The sequence below is a fragment of the Hylobates moloch genome, unplaced genomic scaffold (genome assembly GCF_009828535.3).
Source record: "Hylobates moloch isolate HMO894 unplaced genomic scaffold, HMol_V3 SCAFFOLD_19, whole genome shotgun sequence".
NCBI classification, from domain to species: Eukaryota; Metazoa; Chordata; class Mammalia; order Primates; family Hylobatidae; genus Hylobates; species Hylobates moloch.
In genome coordinates this window covers 9681569-9704743 of record NW_026652294.1, presented here as the reverse complement: position 1 = coordinate 9704743, position 23175 = coordinate 9681569, and the positions used below count along the sequence as shown (strand labels likewise).

The window sequence follows — 23175 nt, the reverse complement described above, 5'->3', positions numbered from 1 at the left end:
ATTTTGGAAAGATGGTTTCTGTCCTTCTGAGCAGCCCTGCAATGGCTCCAGTGAGCACAATGCTATAGATTAATTTGTTGGTTCACTTATACAACACAATCTCCGTCCCCAGCCAGGCTGAGTATTGTGCCCAGCCCTGGGGACTGAGTGGGGAGCAGCAAGGCCCACAGCCTCGGAGCTTGCACCCAGCTCCCTTGGCAAGGTCTGACCCAACCCAGTCCCACCCTCAGAAAAGCAAAGGAATTGAAGGGGTCTCTGCAGACTCTTCCAACCCTGACCCTTTGGATGAGGGAAATAGCCGGCATTCTTCTCGCTTCAATGTGGTAAGCCCTTAAGGCCCAGGAAAGTTTGCAACACTGCGTGTTCTCTGGTGCCTCTCTCAGAAGCCAGGAAGGGGGATTCTGGCCTTCATCCACAAGAGAGTGGAGCTACAGCTGAGGGAACCACGGAGGCAAAGGTATCCCTGTTAGAACAGTGCAAACTTCCCTGGAAAACTTTCAGTGCAGCCTCACATCTTATAGCTGAGCACACATAGGCCAGAGAGGAGGGAGATCTGCCCGTGAACAGGTGCCAAAACATCCCTCAAAGCTTCCCTGCCAGCCTGTCCCTGCCCTGCTGTGGGGTCCCAGGCCTCCCACTCTGTCCCATGTATGGCCAGGGATCTGGGCTAAGAGTGCACTGGCTTGTGACTGAACAGAGCGACTGGAAGTGGCTTTTCTGCGGATTGCTGGTAGTGGCTAGCATTTGCAGAGTGCTCATACCCTGGAGCCAACAGAGGTGATGTGGAAGCAGCCATGTGTGTAGGGCCTTGTGTGCTGGAGCAGTAAGGGCTCCCCTCACCAGGGGCTCTCTAGCTCAGTGATTTTATGGATTCCTTGGCCCCTTTGTTCCTGGGTGGTTTGCTGGACTGATTTGGCAATGAGGCCTCTGTAGCTAATGCGAGTCAAGTGAGAGTTGGCTTTAGGTTTTTCTCCCTTGCCACTTCAGGAAGTGCTGTTTGTTCTGCTGTCATTTTTGAGGTCTCTGCAGTCACTATTTTTCTTCTTGCCTATTGGCAGAAAACACATTTGCATTTTGAACCCAGGGTAGGCACTGCTATTGAATGAAAAACAAAGATCCTTCTCTTGGCTAGCACCCTGACCTTGGTGTGAGCCCCAGAGGGCAGAGCAGCAGCCCTACTTTTGGGAGTGACGCTGAGGACTGGTAGGCCAGCACATGCATGTAAGTGTCTGTGTGTGTGTCGGGAGAGATTCTGTGGGAATGTACGTATGTATTTGTATGTGCAGGGTTGTATTTGTATGTGTGTGTTTGTGTGTGGTGTGTATATATGGTATGTGTGTATGTGACTGGACCTGGGTCAGTCAGCAGATCACATTTGCTGTAGAAAAGAGAAGGAAGAACAGGACAGGCTTTTGACTGCATCCTGGATCCTGGACTACAGAGAGTGCCTTGGTATTAAGTAAGGTGCACCCATCCAGAGTCATTTAGGGCCAGTATCCCAGAGAAGTTTCCTGACTTCTGTAAGCCAGTATTGGTGCAACAAGCATCCTAGGTCTTTAATTTTCCATGTTATATCTGTGTGTGACACAATGTGGAAAGGGACTTTCTTATTATTCAGAGAGCAGTTACTAGAGCCAAAACAGAGGACAAAGAAGTAAGTCTCCTTTTTCTAAAGAGAGGTGCACAACAGGGCCAGAGCCCACCCTCAGGTCTCTGCAACTTCCCTCCAGTGCCCTGCGGCACACTTCTGGTCTGTCATAGAGGACTGGATGAGGAATCAGCAAGAGAGAACCTCAGCTTGGTTGGGGGTCCTTCCAGAGAATCACCAGCAAAAACTGGGGTCCTGCTAGATGGGGAAAGAGGCCTCTCCATCCCATGGGCCCAGCCTCCATGACTATAGAACAGGGAGAAAAGAAAGTAGGGAGGATGCTAGGTGGGAGTGGGCCGGCCACAGTGCTCAGCGTGCCCACATTTAACGTGGCACAGGTGTGTGTGTGTGTCCCGCTGGGTGGGTCACATGGGCCCAGCACCTTACTGGTTCCCCACCCAGAAGGCTGTCTGCTGGGCAGGGACCTCAGCCACACATTATGGAGTGTGCAATCAGTGGCAGAGTGGAGGGGTTCTGGGGGAGCCAGAGCTGTTGCCACGTTGAGGGGTGCAGAGGAAACCCTGCAGAGCTTTTCCCTGCCCCCTTCCCCCTCTGCCCTCAACACCTGAGGGTCAGGCCCTGAAAGTGGAGAGGCAGTAGTGCTCCCAGAGCCTGCCCTGCCCTCCAAATCCATGCATGAAAGCCTGGCCTGCAGTGGAGGTGGGAGGGAATGCAGTGACTGTAATACACAGGAGGACTTCCTAAAGGCGCGGGGAAGAAAGTGTCAGCAGGACAGTGGAGAGCAGTGACTGGAGAGGAGAGCCATCTCCACGAGGCCAGCCTGGCAAGTAAGCTGAGACCTGGCACACGTGTGTCCTGCTGTGTGTGCGTCTGCATGGATGTGTAGTTGTAGTTCTTTTTTTGTTTAGAGACAGAGTCACACTCTGTCACCCAGGCTGGGTTATAGTGGTGCCATCATAACTAACTCCAGCCTCAAACTCCTGGGCTCAAGCGATCCTCCTGCCTCAGCCTCCTGAGTAGCAGGGACCACAGGTGCACACCACCTCACCCAGCTAATTTTTTAAAATTATTTTTTTGTAGCGAAAGGGTGTTGCTATGTGGCCCAGGTTGGCTCAAGTGATCCTCTCACCTTGGCCTCCCAAAATGCTGGGATCCTTATGACTGTCCGTGTCTGGCCAGGCTGTGGTTCTTTATGAACATACATGTGGGCCACCCTGCTTTAGGGCCGTACAGAGGCGTGCTGCAGCAGTGCTGCAAAAGCCCAGTGTAGGCAGGCCATCTGCTGATCACTGTCTCCCTAGGTCTAGGCCTTTGTCTGTGGTGAGGCACACAGTGCAGAGGAGAAATCTTGGGCTCTGGGGCCAGCCAGACCTTGATTTGAAACCTGGCTCTGCCCTTTTTTAAGGTGACCTTGAGCCTTTTACGTTTGCTTACCGATAGTTACGAGGATGCAATAAGGGTAATGATGACTAGATCAATCCTGCTGTGTAGTAAGTAGTTTCTTTCTCTCCCCACCTTGAGTCTGAGGTTTCTATGGCACCAAAGCCTCTTTTCTGAGGGGTGAATCAACCACTCAAAAGATCCAAAAGATCAAATCTCCACCAAGAAACTGATAGATTGATGCTTCTTCCTGCTACAACCTCTCTCAGGGCCACTGGAAACACCTTGAATAAATGCAGAGTGATGACCCAATCTGCCGTCAGCTACAGCTATAGCCCTGGCTTTGAACCCCCAAGATTGCATACCCAGCTTTCTGGCTGGGGTCCTGCATCTCTGTCCCCTGCTCCTTGTTGGCGCCTCTTTGGCTTCTGGCCCCAATAAGGAGCTGAGTGTTCTCTCCATCTCTGACCTCCAGGTCATCTGTGCCACATTAAATGTGGGCATGTAGAGCATGCCATGGCTGCCATCCACCCATACTCACCTCGCTGTGACTATTCTGGGCAAGGATCTTCCCTGCCAACAGCTGCTGCAGCTGTTGGTTCCAGTCACCAGGCTTTGGGCAGGAACCCCTGTCCCGTCCCTGACTGTCTTGATGCCTATCAACAGCCTCAAATGGTTGCTGGTGCTCAGCAAGGTGAATTGCCCCAAGTCTGCCCGCTTGTCAGTGGCAGAAGTGAAATCTGCCCCTCACTGGATATGACTTTGTCCCTCACACTGATCCCATTACCACCCACCTGGGACAGGCTGACAGTCATCACTGTCCCCCCTCTGGCTGGGGCACAGTTTTGTTTGTGTCCCTCTCTTGACAGGAGTCACAGGAGCTCCAGTGGGGTTGGGTGGAAGTGTGAAGCTTGGCATCTGAGTACTTCACAGTCCTACCCTGCCATTCTTCCCATTTCCTGTTCCATTTCCCCCCCCACCCTCTGTCCTAACCCAGAGGAACCCCAGACCTGCCCATTCACATCTCAGGGTCTTCACTTGGGTATGGGGACATGGCCAAAGAGGGCGTTGCCCTGAGGCACTGTCTCAAACACAGCGTCTTTCACAAACCCATCTTGGATTGCCCCTACTGGAAACATTTCTCCCTTCTCTAAAAATTCCTGGTGCTTTATCTGCAGGTAGGGAGCCACAACCTGGCAACTTGCATTTGTCACCTGTGTCCACGCCCTCTCCCCTCCCAGGCTGTGCAGTCGCCCAAGGCTCAGTCACTTCTGATTTATCTCTGTATCCCCCAAGGAGCCTAGCAGGGTGCCGTGTGTTAAGTAGGCACAGGCACGGAAGGAAGGGAGGGAGGAAGGAAGGAAGGGAGGGAGGGAAGGAGCAAGGGAGGAAGGGAGGAAAGGAGGAAGGGAGGGAATTAAGTAACCATAACAACAACAACAACAAAGATGATAATGACAGCAGTGCGCATCTGCTGATTACTTCCCAGCACTCAGCACTGTACTAAGTGCTTTACATGTGTTATCTTAGTCAATCCCTACAGCAACCATGAGGGGTACTATGATGACACCAAGGCTTAGAGAGTTTAAGTCAGTTGCCCAGGGTCTCACAGCTAGAAAATGACAGAGCCAGCATTAGAAGCCAGGTCTGCCAGACTCCAAAGACAGTGCTCCGGCCCCACAGGCCCTCATCCATCTAACTCCCTTGCCAAGTGATCACCATCTTTCGCCTGAATTCCTCCCGTGACAGGGAGCTTACTACCTCCTGAGGCAGCGCATTCTGTCTTCAGACAACTCTGACTAATCCAGCTCTGGAGGTTCTCTGTGAACAAGTGAATTCGACCCCACAAGTTTGTTTTCAGGGACAGGCTTGGACCCACAAATTGCTTGAAAGTGCAAAGTCCTTTGGAAGGGGGTTTTGCTGTGTTGCTGGACATGCATCAGCTGGGCAGGCTACCACACACAAGGTTGTCTTCTTCTCTCCATCCCTGAGCACTTGAGAAGCCCACCCCAATGACTGCCTGGCTCGGGCCTTTGTTCTGATGTCTGAATGGGGTCAGCAGGAAAAGCCTGTGCAAGGCTGGCCTGGGCATCAGGTTCTTTTAAGGTGAGCATCTCCAGGCTTGGCCCTAGAGCCTCATACTCATTACAGTAAAGAGCAGATGGCCACAGCACAATGCCCAGAGTGGGCAGAGGCCAGGCACCACCAACTGCTGCCGTGGCTCCTGCAGGTGGGCAGGTGCAGACCCTCTTGATGGAGGCATGTGCCACAACCCTTAGCCCAGGCAGGGAACCTACCATGGACCCAACATGCCCAAGAGAGTCCAAGAGCAAGGGGAGAGAAGCCATATGCAGCTCCAGACTCATTCCTGGGCTTGAGAGGAGCCAGGCACTGCTTGAAGAGCCAGGGTCCCTGCCTGCGCCTGCCCAGCCTTGTGGCTCTTCTCTGGAGGAGCAGCCAGGCACATGGCAATTAAGGAGGCGAATAGGTAGAAGTGCCCGCAGCTTATTGCATAAGTACTTAAAATGCAGTGTTCACCAGGTTCACCTCCCAGAGGAGACAGCCTTTCGTGTGAGGATGTTCATGGAGGGAAGTCACTGAATGGTTTCAGAATCCTGTTTTTTAATTGAATTGAGGCAACTCTGGTTACTTGAATATAATGTATTTGCCAATTAATTTTTCCATTAATATCTTAAAACTCAGGTTCAAATCTCAGGCCAGCTACCTCAGAAGATGCAGCTCAGTTGAGAGCCCCAGGGGGGATTTGGGAGCATCCTGGTTAGGGCTCAGTTGAGAGAGGAAGGAGCCAAAGGATTTTCCAGGTAGCTTGATCCCAGCAGAGCAGGAGCTACACTCACGGTCTGCCAGGTGTAGTCCTTGCCTGTGAGGCAGGAAGCTGCAGCCCAGAGGGGTTGAGGGGCTCACCTGAGTGAGTGTGAGCAGGTGAGTGAGTGAGGGGCAGAGGCAGGATTCCCCCCAGGGCAGCCTGACCACAGAGCAGCACAGAGGGGCATGGCAGGTGAACATGCGCAATAAAGACATCCTGAGAAGGTGAGGACCATGTGTCTGATCAGAAGAGAAATGACAGGGCTGAGAAATGGCAGCCACACCTCGAATGAGCCGCCACCACCGAGGACCCTCCCTGACCCCTGCAGAACTCTGACCTGGAGACAGTCTTCACAAATGGCCCCTGGACTGGTGCTCTGTGCAGTGTCTGCCTTTCTGGGATAGAGGGCACAAACCAGATGAGGCAGATGAGGGTTCAGGGCCTGATGCCACACGGCACCAGGCCTTCGGCTCCCCAGAGAGCAGAGGGCCCCCCCTCAGGCCACAGGCTTTCTGCTGCCTGACTGCGTGGAGTGGTGGGGCCTTGCCCCTGATGTCGCTGCCTTAGAGGAGATGTTTAACCTTGCATCTTTGTTTACTCGTTAGTAACAGTGAACGGGGCTGAGGGCTGGAAGAGCATGCGAGTGGTGTACTTACGTCACAGCCCAGAAGATGGCAGGGACCCACCTGGCCCTGAGATTCCATGTCCATACTCTAGAAGATGCCCCATATCAGTTTAGTTCCCTTCTCACCCCTCCCTTCCGGCCATCCTAAAGATGTCATGGCTAGATGTACCCTGGGGTGAGCGTTCCTGGCCCTTTGTCTAGACAGACCATGAAGGAACCAAGTGCCTGGTGAGGAATTAAGCCCCAGAGGAGCAGGAGGGCGGGACACAGGGAAGAGGCAGAAAGGAAGACACTCCCAGAGGCCTCGTTCTGCCACCTGTGTTCAAGCGTTAAGATCAGACGCACACATGTGAGCACACCTGTACACAGCTGCTATCGGGCCTTGTTTGGTCCTCATCAAATTGTGAACTCCAGGAGGGCAAGGACCAAATCTCCCTGTTCACTGAATTCCCCCTCCTGCAGCTCACCCAGGGCCACCAAGGAGGCACTTAACCCGTGCTGAATGGGTGAATGAGCACCACCTTTCTCTTTGGTGCCATGAGGGGCAAAGCCTTCCCTCGGGTCGCCCCTTCATGCGTTCCTCAGGTGGCACCCTTCCTAGCTGCCCCTTCCCAGGCAGTCTCACAGCGCTGCCCCCCACAGTAGTGGCTGCCTCTGGGTCGATGTGTGTGGAGCAGACAGCCCCAGCCAGCCAGTGAGGTTCTTTGAGAGTGCACTAAGCTCTAGCATGCTTGTTCCCTCTTCCCAGCCATCTGGTCAGCCCTACTGCAGAGACAGGAGGGCCAGAATCCTAGGGCTAGGTGGGCCCCCGCCATCCTGGTCATCTTCAGGCTTGAGCCAGAGCCCTTTTCTTAGCCTTCACTGAGGGAGAGTCAAGCCCCTGTTTCTTCATCTGCTGACCCCATGTAGACGCTTCTCTGCCAAGGAGGCAGTGCTGTGGTCTTCATGTGGGAGACCTGATTCCTCAATGCCAGACTGCTGCAGAAATGCTGCCTTGGAAGCCAGGTGAGGGGTGACAGAGCAGAGTGGGTTGAGGTGAGAGCCTGCCTCGCACAAGGCAGGGCGGGCAGACTCCACAGGGAGGTCTGTCCGGTCCCAGCTGCCTGAAAGAGCTTGTTTGGCCGAAGCAGAGTGGGTGCATTTCACTCTCCACCTCAGAGTGTGAGAGCCTGAGAAAGCTGTGTGTGTGTGCGTGTGTGTGTATGTGTGTGTGTTGGGGGAGGGGGATTGCCCAGGCTGCTGTCTGCACCGTGAATTAACTCCCCTCTTTAAGCCGAGTGTGGGTGGGAAGCCAGGGAGCAGCTGCACACCTGGGCAGGCTCATACTCACTCGCGGGCACTGCTGCAGCACAGACTGCCCAAAGGAGTGTGAGCAGTGCGCTGGCTTCCTCCTGCCTCAGGAATAGAGCCCTTCATCCTCCCTGAAGGGGAGATTCACGAGCAGTGAGGGCAGCCCAGCCCAGCTGGCGTTTGTCATCATTCCAGAGACATGAGCCACGCCCCTGACCCCTCCGTCCCTTGGCTGCTCTTCACAGACCCTCTGTGGCCTCACCTCTCTCTGCATGCATGCTGGGCCCTCTCCTTTTCCCGCCACCACACAGACTTTGTGCTTTGGAGAAAATGAAAATGTTCCCGAAGTAGGTTAATAAACGTCATCTGAAGAATAAACTAATAAAGACAATGTGAGGTGAGAAGATCCTCTGCTGAGAGCTAGGCTGTCAGTCCAACTGGGTCCCTGCAGCCACGGGACAGGCTGTGAGAAAAGTGAGCCAGTGCCACCTGCTGGAGGCCCGGGGTGGTGCAGCTGTGAAGCCCAGAGCCACAGCCCCCAGGAGGGGCCACCCACCGTCACACCACCTTTAGGGACACAGACACTCACCTGGCTTCCAAGGCAGCATTTCTGCAGCAGTCTGGCATTGAGGAATCAGGTCTCCCACATGAAGACCACAGCACTGCCTCCTTGGCAGAGAAGCGTCTACATGGGGTCAGCAGATGAAGAAACAGGGGCTTGACTCTCCCTCAGTGAAGGCTAAGAAAAGGGCTCTGGCTCAAGCCTGAGGAGGGCACAGCAAAAGCCCCTATCCTGCCAAGTGGAAGGCCTGATGCCCTGCCACCCTGGTGGCTTTGTGCAGGTCTCTTTCTCTCTCTGGTCCTTGGTTCCTCGTCTGAAGAGGAAGAGTGACCTCATAGGCCCTGAGCCAGTGAGGCTGCCGTGGCAGGCCTGGCTGTGCCGGCAGAGGGGTGCATGTGTGCTCTTCTCTGGGCTGCCTTAATTCCTAAATGGGCAGCATAGCCCCTGCCGCGGCTGATGCTCCTGCCGCGTGGGAAGCATGTTTCCACCCCTTTCAAAGCTCCCATTCTAGCAAGCGAAAAGCACTGTTCTCCAGAGCCCAGAGAGCTGAGGCAAAGAGAAGTCAGCCAGGGTGAAAGGCCTGTGGAGATCAGAGCAATACTGTATATACTCTAAAGTGCTGCCCTGGGGAGCCCCCAGCCCTCTGTGGCCGTTCTTCTACGAAGCAGTGAAGGACTAGGTTGTTGTGACAGTGCAGGAAGGAGGATGGCAGAGAGCAGGTCATCCCTCACACTCCAGTGCACACCTGTTAGCCGCTGTGAGCATTCTGCCACCTGGGGCTCAGAGCCCAGGGTGCCTGCTGCCAGCCAGCTGTGACTCTGAGGCCCAAAACCATGCCACCACAAGGACATGTATCAGCAGTGCCAGTTCTTCTGGGCAGATTACAACACCAGAAAGCTGAGCCTGCACCCTAATTGTCCCATGCCTGATGCCCACACAGAGGAGACACGGGAAGGGCTGAGGTTCAGCAGAGGGGTTGAGGGCTTGCCTAGATAGAGGAGATTTTTCATTTTCTAAAACCAGAAGTTCCAGTTGGATTGATCATCAGTTAAAAAAAAAAAATTAAAATAAAAAAAAACCCCTAGAAGAGGCCCTACAAGAACTTTAGCCCAACCCTTTATTTTACCAGCAAGGAAAAGAGGGAAGTAGAAAGTGACATTCCTTGCCAGAGTCACAGCTCTTTGATGACATGTCTAGGCAAACTGGTGGTCCACTCCCAGCTGTGAACAGTAAGGTGCAGGGCTAAGGAGCTGACTGCTTTGCTGTTTTGATCTGTTGGGAATATATCTTTATGCAGATCTCTAGGCAGAGGTATCCCAGTAAGATAGCTGCAGTAGGCTGCTTTAACTGTTGCAGTGAGAACAGAAACTACATGTGAAAGGGAGCTCATCCTTACCAGCTCCCAGCAGTCTGCACAAGGCAGCAGCAGCACTAATGATGGTGGAGGCAAGGAAACCTCGGGTCCGCTCATGCAACCAGAGAGGGGCTGTGACCTGCCACATCCTGTCCTCTGAGTCCCAGCCTGACACCCTCCTACCATGCGCACCTCTGGCGGAGGGCTCCCAGGGTTCAAGGGACCATCAGTAGCTCTTGGCCTTGGTTTCCTGCCTGCCATCCTCCCGGCCCCCGACTCCCGTTCTCTGCCCCTGAGCCTATCACTCCCAGGGCAGTTCCCCAGTGGGGACCAGCCACACGTGGCTGCTGTCAAGGTGGACCAGGGCCACTAGCGTGGAGAAACCAGAGGCAGCTGCTGCCTGAAGAGCTACTAAGGAAGAGGTGTGGGCAGGAAGGCAGCACTGGGCCCAGCAGATGCAGGCCTGCAAAGGCTGCTGCTGCGGGGCCAGACGGCAAGCCACAGATGCTTCCTGCTCAGGGAGAAAGTCTTGATGGATTTACTTTGACCTCAAATCACGGTTTCAGGTTGGTTGGTTTTTTGGTTTGTTGTTTCATAATTACCAACTGACTATTTCTAGGCTTTTGTTTTTATTTTGAAAAGGATCTCTCTAGGGACAGGTTCCCCCCCGACACACACACACTGAACAGCAGCACAGATGAGAGGAGTATTCTCAAAGGACCGCCTGCCTGAGTGCAAGGGGCCCCGTGGCCAGGTCCTGCTGGGCCCACCCAGACTAGGCTGGCTAGGGTCAGTGCCTAGGAACTGTTGCTCCAGAGATAGTTGGTCTGTGAGCTGCCAGGTTGCCAGAAGGCCAAGGTGGGAGGCTGAGAGCCAGCACTTGATGTGGCATCTAGGGGGCGGAGGCCAGCAAGTGCCAATGGGGCACAGGTGGGCTTGGCGGCCTGGAGAGAGCAGGACAAGGTCAACTTTTGGGCAGGGGGTGTCCAGCTGAGACTCAGAGGCAGAGCCTTCATGGAGCTTGGGTGCCCTGGCCACCCCATTAATCTCTGGTTCTTAAAGAATCTGCACTGCCTGGGCACATACCCAGATTCCTAGAGAGGGTCTTCCAGGAAATATTCCCAGATCAGACAGGTGCCTTGAATGGCTGCGTGTTTCCTAGCCCTGGTCAAAGATTCCAGACTGGCTTCCCAACTGAAGTTAGCTCAGGGTGAGGGTGGCATATGGTCTGATCATGGCTACTCTGCAACACAGCCCTGGGGATGGGGGGGAATGTTCTCAGGAGAGGGGTGTCGACACAGGTGGCCTCCTTATGCTCATCCCCTAGGAAACAACTGGTAGCCTGGGGAGAGGAAGTTCTTGATCAGGCAAGCCTGGTTGTTTAAAGAGGTAAGAGGTACTGCTTCTCCCCATAGATAACCCCAGAGCCTCTGCCCAAGCCCATCTGGCCCACTTTCTTCAGCCTGCATCCCCAGCCCTCTGTCCACATGACTCCTCACACTCACTGCCCCAGCTACGCCAGTCTCTATTTCCCTATGTTGTTCCTCTGTTGGAATGACCTCCTCCACTTTGTCCAGGCAGGATACCACCAAATCATCCCTTGTAGCCCAGATCAAATGGTGCTGTCCCAAAGAGCCTTTCCTCAGATCAGCCGACCAGCAGTGAGAGTCAGGGACTTGTCCCCGGTGCTGCCCCACCTCCATTGGAACCCAAGGCAAAGGTCCGTGGCCTGGGTGGCACCCATGGTGCCTGGCACATCATGGGCAGTGACACACGTGGGATGGGTTAGCGCCATCGGGCCCCTTAGATGCCTCTGGCATTCATGGCATTTTTAATAAAAAGATACCACCGCCATTAGCACTTAGGGCCTGGAATCCACAGCCCGGTCTCTGCCCTCCCGCCCCGGGCCTGTCTCTAGCTCACATGCCCAATCCTTGCCTGGCTCTCCACGCGCTGCAGCTATCCTCTCCAGGCCCCACACTCCCTTCCCCTAGGTGACACTACCCCGATTGCAGGGCATGAAGTAGTGCCCAAGGCTGGGATTCGAGCTCAGCAGGTCTGTCCACCACTTCTTCCAGACATTTTCCTCTTTTGAATTGCTGGCCGGCGTCAGACTCCAGCCTTTCCCTGGCACTTCCTTGTGTAGTTCAGCATTGCCAGTAGGGGGGCCCTGCCCAGATCTCCAGGGACTTCCCAATCTGACATCTTGTGCTCCTCAGGGAGGGGTCAGATGGGCCGGGTGTTTGGTTCTGATTTGTTGGAGTAAGTAGCCAAGCTTTGGAGCAGCTGAAGGAATTCCTGGGTCTCCCTAGACAGCTGGGGCTATCCTGAGAACTCCCTAGAGCTGGGGTCTCTTTCTCTAGTAGGAGCCTTTTTAGATCAAAGCCGAAGGCCCTTGAGGTTTGTGGAGTGTCCCCATCAGTCATCTTGAGGACCTTGGGCCACAGCACTGTCTGGGGACATGGCACTCCCCCTGGTCTCCCCCAGCTGGACTGATCAGACTCAGGCACCTCAAGTTGGGGGTACATGAGCCCACAGTCCAGGCCATCATCTAGATTGTGAAACTTGAGGTACACAGGAAGAGGGTACCTAGTGCTCCTGCTGCTGCCCGTCTGCTCTCTGGATGGCAGCCTAGGCTCTTCGGGGCCGTGCTCCCTGTCTGCTGAGAACACGTGTGTATGGTAACCAACAGTGCCGTGACAGACACCGCGTGTCATGCCAAAGCGTCTCCTGGGGAGAGCAATTTGGTAATCTCTCCTTGAGGGGAGAATTGCTCTTTGCAGTGTATTCTGTGGAATTAAGTGAGCCTCTGAGTGTCACTCCAGGGTTATCTGTGCTTCACTGGCTCTGATGGCAAAGACATGCTGCAGCCCTCGTCACTTGTAATTACACGTTTCCAGAGTGAGTGAGGCCAGGGAGCGGACGTGAGTGGGCTCCCTGGCCCTCCAAGTCCTGCTGCTCTGCTTTTCTCTCACAGGCACCAGGCTGGGGGCTGAGGGTGCTGAGAGCTTGGCTTGGCACGACCCTAGAATTTAGGTCAAGTGGTGCATTGCCAAGATCACTGGGAGGAGTGGGAGAGAGCTAGGGGTAGAAACCTTACCTGGAAAACACATCACTGAATCTTTCAAATAATTTATTTTGATGTCACAGCTCCTGACCTGGACCAGCAGAGAGGAGCAGCCTTCTGTGTTTTTCTTGGGCAACAATCTAGTTGCTGTCACTGCCAGTAGCCAGAATACCTACTGAACCTCAGCAGTGTGTCTGGTTTAAGGCATGGTCTTTGCCCTTAAAGATCGTAGAATATGTAGCAGAAACTCTTAAACTATGCACAGTGTCTGAATCGAGGTTAAGAGATCACTGATGGTGGGGTGTGGTGTCTCACGTCTGTAATCCCAACACTTTAGGAGGCCAAGGTGGGAGGATTGCTTGAGCCCAGGAGTTCAAGACCAGCCTGGGTAACACAGTGAGACCCCATCTCTACAAAAAAAAAATTTACAAATTAGCTAGGTGTTGTGGTACATAACTGTGGACCCAACTCCTCAGGAGGCTGAGGTAGGAGGAGCACTTGGGCCCAGGAGGTTGAGGCTGCAGTGAGCTATGTTTGCACCACTGCACTCCAGCCTAGGTCACAGAGCAACACCTTGTCTTTTTTTTTTTTTTTTTTTAAAAAGCTATCTCCTACAGGAAGGATGAGACCTTGTCTGTTTCAAAAAAAAAAAAAAAAAAATCACTGTCCAATAGTCAGGCACAGAATGTCACTGATGGCTGTGCTGCGGCCACAGTGGCCAGGCCATAGGGCAGGTGCTGAGAGGATGCGCGTGGGCAGCCTTGTTGCTGCATTGGAAACGGACTCGTTTCCCCTCCCTGTACCTCTTCTGCTCACTTGTGCATTTTGTCCTCTGTAGGTTCCCAGAGACTATGCCAGTGTCTGGCAGACAGACAGCGCTTGTGGAAAATTTTCCAAATGAATTAGTGAACGAATGAATCAGTGAATGCTGTCATCCCACGTGGGAAGTATGAAGCTTGGGGTCCTTGGGGTTAAAAATGCTTCCGTATTAATAAAACTATGCCTGGAAACATTGTAACAGAAATTTAAAAGCGAAACAAAACTACACAGCCATACTCAAACAGACCCACTCTGCAGCTGCTCCTGGTCATAGCATCTTCCCAATGAGGCCATGGGGCCAGGGGTTTCTACTGCCTTGCCACAGAGCCTGTGCTGGGGCTCAGGTGGGTGCTCAGCAGTTGCTCTGAGCCCAAGGTGGGGGCCGACATGCTCTTTGTCCTGTCTGCAGCCCCCACGTGGTACATTAATTGGCATTGGGGCACTGTCCTCATCAGCTTGGTGGCTGTCGCTGATTCCTAATGGTCCTCACGTTTGCCTGCACACAATTGCTCCACACAGGATGTAATTAAATCCTTTGAACAGCACTTAGGGACATTTGATTATGTAGAAAAACTCCATAGAAATGTAAGCTGTTGTGTGCAGCTGGTTTACCCTGTGGTTTCTGACAGTGCTCACTGTAGTGTGAAAATTACCTGAAAGGGAAGAGAAGGGAACAGAGCTGGGAGGGAGGCTGGCGGGGGTGCTGCTGTGAAGCCTCAGCCTACCTTCCATACAGGGGCATGGCTGGGAGGGCCAGGGTGAGTCTTTGCCTGTCTGAGTGGCCCTGATTGATCCCTCGGCCCTTCTCTCCCCAGGAGCTGCCAGAGCATGACGAGCCTGTTCAGTAACACTGTGTCACCGACCCAGGACGGGACCTCCTCTCTTCCCAGGAGGCAGAGCTCGTTCGCCAAGCCCCCTCTCCGTGCCCTGTATGACCTGCTCATCGCGCCCATGGAAGGGGTAAGCACCTCCTGGGGGCACGAGGCTCCTCCGCGTCAGAACACATCGCTTACCAGTCAGTGCCCACATGTATCCCTCTTAGACACCAAAATGGGCTCCCGAAACAACCGGAGGCTTTCCAGAACCCAAGTCCACTCTGTCCAGCTTCTCAGTGAGCATTTGAAAAATAAGGTGGAGCACAGACTTGGTTGGTTGGTAGTGGATGAGGTCTTGAGCTTCAAGTTGCAAATTTGGGTTCAAGCCCTAGCTCTGCTCCCTACAAGCCGGGTACATTCAGCCTCAGTGACCTCATGTACAAAATGAAATGATGCTCCCTTCCCAGCCTGTCCAACAGAGTGATGGTGCGGCTCAGGGAGGTGCAGGTGCACATCTAAGCAGTTGTCAGTAGGGGCCGTGCATCAGTGTAAGGCTGAGGCTGCCCTTTCCCACCTAGCAGATGCCTCGGGGATGTGGCCATTTGGCCATGGCTGTGCCCTTCCCAGAGGGCTTCTTTGCACCTTGCGCCCACACCCTACTGGGAATGAATGCTTCCCCTCCTCCCCACCTCTCATCCTAGAATCTTGTCAGAGCAACTTCAAGCCAGGGCTATGCTTTCTGGTGAGATGGAGTCTCAGAGAATCAATTCCCACCTCCCTCTTTCCCTCAGCCTCAGATATTTTTGGGAATCACTGACTCCACCATAGAGTCTAATGTTAAAGACACCCTTGCATAATCTGCCGCAGACAGGTTTTCTGTGGTGTGTATTCACCTGCCCTGGTCTTTGCACGTCACTTTTTAATTCAAACACAGCCGTCTGACTGAGCAGAGAGTGCTGGAGGGCTCAGGATCTTTGCAAATCCCAGTGGTGAGCCCATCAGATGCCTTTGCATAGACTGTTAGGAAAGCCTAGGGAGCCTGCAGCAGGCGAGCAGGCTGCTATTAGCCAGGCTGCATGGCCTCTTCTTCCCAGCAGTCTGCAGCCAGGTGGGAGATTTGTCTCACAGCTGTTGGAGTGGCCTTCAGCAGCTCTCTCTTCTGCTCCAGCCAAATGACGGAGGTGAAATGTATCCCTGGGAAACCATATCTGCACAGTGATTTCTTTGTCTCCAGAAAATGCCTATACCCTTCCCTGCCTGGCCTTCCAAGGATGTGTCTTGCCTAATATTTGTCAGGAGGCTGCACTACCCGCCAGTGCCCTCTGGATGTTCTCTGGCTTGGGGAGACAGGGTGTGGTGGAAAGCACAGAGCCTTTGGGAACCAGCAGAGCTGGATTTGCATCTGGCGCTGCCCTTTTCTGGCTGGGTGACAATGGCAAAGCTGCTTCCCCTCCTAGAGTATCTGTTTCCTCATTAGAAAATGAGGATGATAACACCCAATGCAACAGGTTAGAGCAGGTTAGACAAATGTGTAAAGCACCTGGCCAGGCACAGTGGCTCTTGACGGTAATCCCAGCACTTTGGGAGGCCGAGCCGGGCGGATCACTTGAGCCCAGGAGTTCGAGACTAGCCTGGGCAACATAGCGAGACCTCATCTCTACAAAAAATACAAAAATTAGCCAGGCGTGATGGTGCACACCTATAGTCCCAGCTACTCGGGAGTCTGAGACAGGAGGATCGCTTAAGCCTGGGAGATCGAGGTTGCAATGAGCCATGATCGTACCACTGCACTCCAGCCTGGGTGACAGAACTGAACCGTGTCTCAAAAAAAAAACATAAAGGTGCATAAAGCCCCTGAGACAGCAGCGGCAGTGAATGTGTGCCTGGTGAGCAGTGGCTTCTTGTGCCCAGATACCTCTTCCGAGTGCCAGGTCACTGCCACTGTCCCTTCAAGCCTTCCCTGTGCTCCTGGGCCTCCCGGATCCGATCACATCCTTGCATGCACATTCTTGCAGTCCTTGCACATGCTCGGTTGTCCTTCCCTTCTTAGGATTATGACCCTCTCCTGTGTCCTCCTTTTAATGAGATGACCAAAACTGCAGGGAATTCTCCAGCTTAAAGCTTCTCAGATACCATAATCACTTACCCTGATTTATGTGCCATACCTTGGAGGAAGAAATATAAACCTAGCTCCCTTGCTTTTCCAAGTTTTCTTTACTGCTATTGACTGTCATGCAAACCATTTCAGTGACTTACTACCAGCCTTCCCTCCTGCTCGCCCTGAGGCCTGCATTTCCCAGGGATCCCCGCTCCCTGGGGATCCCTGGGAAATGGAGTCTCCATTCTTTACCCACTTGAGCCTTCTGAGGCCTTTGCCTGTCTCCCTTTGCATTTCTCCTTTTGCATTCAGGTCCCCAGATTACGTGTTCCATTAATGTTGCATTGGTGTTTGGGGACCAGGAGGGGAGCTGAGGGCAAAGATGGAGACTGGCTGTGACTGCCACTTCTGCCCCCATGAGGCTCAGGTCGTCTGGGGCTGGCAGGCTTCTCTCATCTCTCTGGCCCAGCTGAGGTGTCACCTCCTCTTTGAAACCTTCCTGGCCTCTTCTCCTTACCTTCCTGGACCCCTTCATTCCCCTCCCCACCACTGGGCCCCTTGCATACCTGGATGTTTTTTATGGTACCTGAGACAATCAGCCCTCCATATCCATGGGTTCCTCATCTATGGATTCAACCATGGATTGAAAAAATACATATATATTTTTAAGACAGAGTCTTGCTCTGTCCCCAGGCTTGAATGCAGTGGCAGTGATCATAGCTCACTGCAGCCTCAACCTCCCAGGCTCAAGCACTCCCCTGACCTCAGCCTCCTGAGTAGCTGGGACGACAGGTGTGCACCACCATGCCCAGCTAATTTTTATATTTTTTGTAGGGACAGGGTTTCACCATGTTGCCCAGGCTAGTTTCAAACTCCTGGGCTCAGGCGATCCATCTGCTTTGGCTTCCCAAAGTGTTGGCATTACGGGCGTGAACCACCATGCCCAGCGAAAATATATGTTTTTTAATTCCCCGAAGTTATGAAAAGCAAAACTTGAATTTGCTACATGCTGACTACTACAGTGAGTCCGTAAAAATGAAGTGACATGTAGGCCTTCTGTTAGGTAATCTAGATTATAAATAATCTACAGAAGATTTAAAGTATACAGGAGGATGTATGAAGGTTAATGGAAACACCATGTCATTTTATACCAAGGACTTAAGCATCTGAGGATTTTGGTATCTGAGGGGTGTCCTGGAATAATCCCCCAGGGCTACAGAGAGGCAACTGTGCCTGATTGGACTCAGGACTTAGCTCTGTGCTTGCTGCCCACCCTACAGTCCCTGAAGGCAAGGACTGCCCCTCATCTCTGTGTCCCCAGCAGCTGTCACAGGGCCTGGTACACGTTGGCGGTCAGTAAAGTTTCTGGAATGGTATGGGGTCCAAAGCGGCATTGCATTTTGGGTCTAGTTTGGCATAGAAAGCAGAAGAACCAACTTAGAAATCAGCCAATAGGCTTTTCATGGCTGCTCTTGGGTTGAACCTGGGGGCTTTCCCAAGAGGATGAAGCAGAAGGAAGGGGCTGGGCCTGTTCTCGAGGAGCTTTGAATCTAGTGAGCCCCCTGCCTCTGCCAGCCAGCACTGTGATTTCAGGGTGGGGGCATGCTCCAGTCGACATGCCTGCAGGCCCCACCCCTGAGCATGGTTTCACTGGCCGAGGTGTCCACGCTGAGCCAGGTGAAGGCAGTGACTATTGTGGGGGCTCTGTACTTGAGGCAGAAATCGGCTTGGTGGAGGCCACGAAGAGGTGGAGGGCAGGAGGCGGCCCTTCCTTGACCCATCCTAGTGCTTCCCCAGCATCACAGGTCATCCTGGAGAGGGGTCCTCTGAGTGTATAAAAGTTGTGCCATGTGTTTTAGAGTTTTTCTCGCTGCGGACTTTCCCATGACTTAAAGAATAAAAAGATGCTATCAGGATTAGTGGTAGCTGGCTTCAGGACAACCTAATTTTCCTGTAGGGGTGCTAGGAAGGGGGAAGATTATGGACGTAAGCCTCAAACAAGTTAGAACAATGATCAGAATGATGCCTTTATACACTAGGAAAAGCAAAAAGCCCTGTCACCAGTATTTTAAAAAATGAAATGCTGCCAGCAGCACCCTGTGCTTTTGCTGCCCTTCAGAGCTGGTTGTGTGGAGAATGTGAAGGGGCCCCTGAACCCACCCGCAGGCTGCAGTCTTATCTTGAGGTGAGGCATGCAGTTGGAAAGCACATCCTTAGTTCCTGATATCTACAAATACAATCTTTTGTGAGTCAGGTATTTGAACACGGGAAGGAGTTTGGCTGCTTTAAATGAGACAGTGAAACCTTTTTAAAAGTATTAAAGTAAATCATCAGAGCAAGCACTGTTCCTTAGCTAACTAAAATGATCCATTGTGTATCAGTAAAAACACTTAACTGAAAAGTTGGAGTCTAATTAGGAGTCCTCTCCATCCCCAGTTTTATCCATTCATTCAACAGATATTTACTGACTTGTGCCAGGCACACACTGTCCTAAACCTGGGGAAGACAGGTGAAAATCTGGGCCAGGGGCCTGTGTTCTCATGTCTGGTCACTCACAGACTGCTAATGGTGGTGATGGAGGCCAGTACCCGAGGCCAGTGGGCCATGCCAAATTGTGGCAGGTCAGCCTCAGTGACCCCGTCATCTCGGGAGGGTCTGGCACCCGTCACCTGCGCTGCCCAGGTGGAGGGGGAGGCCTGGATCATTCTCCCGCTTCTGGCTGCAATCACCCACCCACTGCTCCGGAGGCCACAAGAGGGCGATATAACACCGCCAGCCGGCTCCAGAGCTGCCGCTGTCAGCTGCCAGGCAGAGCCAGACCCTTCTCCACATTTTCAGTGAGAATACACATCAAAGCCAAAAGTCCAAGATTGTGAATCACTGACACTTCAAGACTAAAACGATTAGCCTCTTCACATGGGGCATATAATTATTTGAACAACTGCCTTTGTTTAGCCACAGTCCTATTGCTAAGAGACTAGGTCAGACAGTATGAAAAGTGGAACAGAATAATATTTTACCATAGGCCTTATGCCAGTATGTGATTTAATTTGGCCTAAGGGAAACACTGTCGTGGCTCTTTCCTGGAACCACGCTGTCCTTTGCTGTCAGGATGGGGTGAGCACGTCTGCTTATCTTTGAGGAGGGCCCGGTTGCATTTGCACATGAGCCATCATCAAACATTAAGTCAGATCCTGTGTAGTCCCCAAAGGAGAAAATGTCACTAAAGAAAAGTTGCAAGTGTTTAGCATGAAAGGGACTACTGGGACCTGTTTGTGTCTGTGGCATTAGTTTTTAATCAAATTAGAGTGAAGGATAGTAACTCATGTCTCTGACCTGGACTTCCCTGCTTCTTGCCCTGGACTGATCTGGGCCAGTCCTGTCCCCACCACCTCAAGGCACAAGGCTGCCTCAGAGTTCTCTCCAGCGTCCCTCCCTCAGCAGCAAACTTGTGGCAGGGCTCTGCAGGGCTGCTGTTGGCAAAGCCACTCGTGCACTCAGATCCCAAATCACCCCTCAGTTTTCAGTTGGGTCCTTCGTCCAGAGCTAGCAGCTGCTATAATCAAGGAACCAGATTTAAGGAATACCTTACGTTTGGTCAAGTTACTCTTCAAAGGTCCAGATTTGGGGATCTTTCAGGATCCTTGGAGTTTGGACTTGCTCTAGTTATAGAGTGTCTGTTATCCTTATTTTTATTTCCCTTTGTTTAAATTCCCTGTTTCCTATATTTAAATTTAAAAACCAAGGTTCTAGGACAGGTAGCAAGAGCAAATGACTTTGATCAGAAAGAAAAGTACATCTCATTCACCTCAGCTTGTGATTCATGAAGTGTAGAGTCACCTGTTTAAAATCCTAGAAACTTATTCAAAACTTGTTTATGTCTGTGAGGCTGTTGAACTGCTTTCCAAGCACTGGAGCTCAGGGATTTCACCTGAGACTTCTCATCTAAGAGTGAAAGCAGGGGTCTAGCTCTGCCAAGGGCTCGGCTATGAGAGTGGCTTGGCCTTGGTTGGGTCATGACTGTAATCACTGCCCTGGGGGAAAGGACTCCCTTGTGTTTTGTAAAATACCCCTTGCAAAATCAGGTAGCAGGATAAGTTGGCTTCTCCTAGAACAGATGCAACAGGAATGAGACTGACCATGTGGCTGCCTATTTTCTAAATAGATTGGGAGGCTTGGGTATAGCCAGGGAATTTTTGTTCTTAGAAACAATCAGACCTAGATTCCAATATGAGGTAGAGGATGAGGCCCTTGAGACTGGCAGCCCCACCACCAGGCTGTCTAATTGATTTCTGATTGAGACATCTGTAGTGATATTCAAATGAGGACAGACGTCACCCAAGGACAACAAGCATTTTCACAACTGATTAGGAGGAGGAAAAATGGAGGCAATTACTTGCAAGCTGTCTGTATGACTAAAACCAGTGGTGGCAGCACCCAGGATAACCAGCAAGATCTCACGTGGTAAGTGGCATTCTCACCTGGATGGCTGCTGTTACTTGAGTGTCATCTGCATGCTGGCCCTGTTCTAGCTGGTGTTCAACAAGCAGCCATCTTAGCCTTACCCTGGCAGGTTCCAGGCAGGTCAGGGTCTTCTGCCACTAGGGGTGGAGGGATCATTTTTACCAGGTCAGCCAAGATAGAGAGAGAGGCTCCCCTCCGCCCCTCCAACCCTGCCCACTGCACAGAGGCTCCTGTAGCTTGAACAGTCCCTTCAAGCTGATTTGGCTGAAGTTGGACCCTGGGTTTCAGGCAGGCCCTTCTGGCTCTTGCTGGCCATTGGTCACGTTTCTCCAGTACCTTCTTAGGTTCTTCAGGCAAACCAGTGGGCTATTGTTTGGCCAAAGAATACAGTTGAATGGGTTGAATGCTCACGTTTCCATTTCTGGCTGGAATACAGTATCTACAGTCTTGGTGGGCTTCAGTCATGGTTGAGGGTGGTTTCCAGAGGTGTGTGATCTTTGCCAAAACTGTATGTATCCACCCATGATGACAGGATTTCCAGCATCACAGAAGGGGTTCCTCTACCCTAAACAGTTCTGTTTGATAAATTTATTCCATCAAAAATATGAATCAGGAAAAAATGTGAAGCCCTATACACAGTTCTGGAGTATCTGGATACCCTGCAGCCCTTTGCCTCTGGAATCCTTATTGTAGACAGTAAAGTCCATTTCATCCCAAGTCTAATCAGTCTGAAAGCTCATGGACCCAGGCATTTTCTTTCCCTCCCCCACGGTGATCAGAGATTTTCATTCCTCTGGCCTGTGATACTGTGAACCCCTGAGAGGCCTACCGTGTCCGCCAGTAAAAAGGAAACTCCCCGGTGCCCTGTGGAGGTCGCCTGCAGATCCTCTAACCTTGGCGATACACAGGGAGCACGTCTTTCTTAAACTCCAGATTAGGACATGATCAACATAACATTTGCTATGAGTGCTTTCTGAAGAGCTCGACCTGTACTCACCAGGGCATATACAGAAGGTCCTGCTGACCGAAACGGCAATCCAATCAGAATTCACCACCCAAAGACACATTCGGGATCCATTGGGGGTTGCCTGGGAGAACTGTGGGCTTGGAAACTGGACTTCAGGGTAACTGCTTGGTGGTGGCTCAGTAAGTAGGTGTGGATGATAGCGATGGTGACGTGAAGATGAGGTGAGGGGGATGTGACGACCTCTGTCTCTCATAGTCTCTGGGTTAAAATTCAGAGCTGGATGTTCCAGAGAAGCCATTTGTCTGTTTTAGCCATGTGAATGTTTGTAAACGCCAGAGAGAAAGGGAATGAGTAATACTGGAAAAATGATTATGGGCCAGGAGAAAAGAATAGTATAAATAATAGGGGCAGTGTCACTTTATTCCAAGCACTGAAGACAGTTGTAAATTCTCATTTGACCAATATATCTGGAGTGCACACCAGTGCCAGGCATGGGGCTAGATGCTTTACCCACTGTGCAGCTACCTTGGCCTCATAGGCCTGTGAGGAATGGATGTTAGCGCTGTCCTGTGGGTTTGGAAACCAAGGTGCAGAGAGGTTAGTGTCTTCTTGGAGTGCGCAGAGCACCTACCTACAACCCTACTGGTTTCTCACCCCTCGCCTCCCATCTAGCAATTCCAGATGCTGGGAAAACCCTGACTTGGCAGGCTGACCCAGACTCCGTGACAGGGCCTCCCCTCAGACCCCCTATTCTTTCCCCAGCATGCAGCATCCCTTCCTGGGCCACTGGACATGGCTTTTCATCCTCTGGGTCCATCTGGAGACAGAAACCACACCTTAGGCTAGCCAGGGACGTTCAGTATAGAGAACTATTACCTGTGAGAGGCAAGTAACTGTAAGATATAGGGAAGCTGTGTGGTTCTCTAGGGCTGAGCGAGTGTACCTAGTAAAGAATGAACATGGGAGGAGGTGTCATTCAGCCCACAGGACACAAAGATATGTCCACTGTTTGGCCAGGCCAGAGCCAGTCTGGAGTTGCTGACAAGCGCTAGCCCCCTGAGTGTGGGCAGGAGAGCAGCCATCAGCTTCCAGCGGTGATGGGTGCCAGGGAGTCCAGGGACCTGCAGACGCAGGAGGCCTTAGGAGTGTGGGAAGATTATCACCAGGTCGAGACAGCAAGGTGGCAACGAGACAGCGCTCTGGGCCCGTGGCTGGGCAGGCCCCTCTGGATGTCCCCACCCACCACTGACCCAGGCCAGCAGGAGGGCTCCTGCCTCCTCAGTGCCCCTTAGTGCACT

The 23175-nt window shown here is 52.4% G+C and overlaps 1 protein-coding gene across 4 annotated transcripts in view; it reads left to right on the top strand.

Annotated features, from left to right (window-relative positions):
- Positions 1-23175, top strand: part of TTC28 (tetratricopeptide repeat domain 28) — a 738720-nt gene that overhangs the window by 685583 nt on the left and 29962 nt on the right. For all 4 annotated transcript variants that reach the window (XM_032138048.2, XM_058430991.1, XM_058430992.1 and 1 more), the window contains one exon: positions 14349-14493. In XM_032138048.2, the coding sequence (XP_031993939.1) occupies positions 14349-14493 (145 nt within the window). The remainder of the gene's footprint in view (positions 1-14348; positions 14494-23175) is intronic.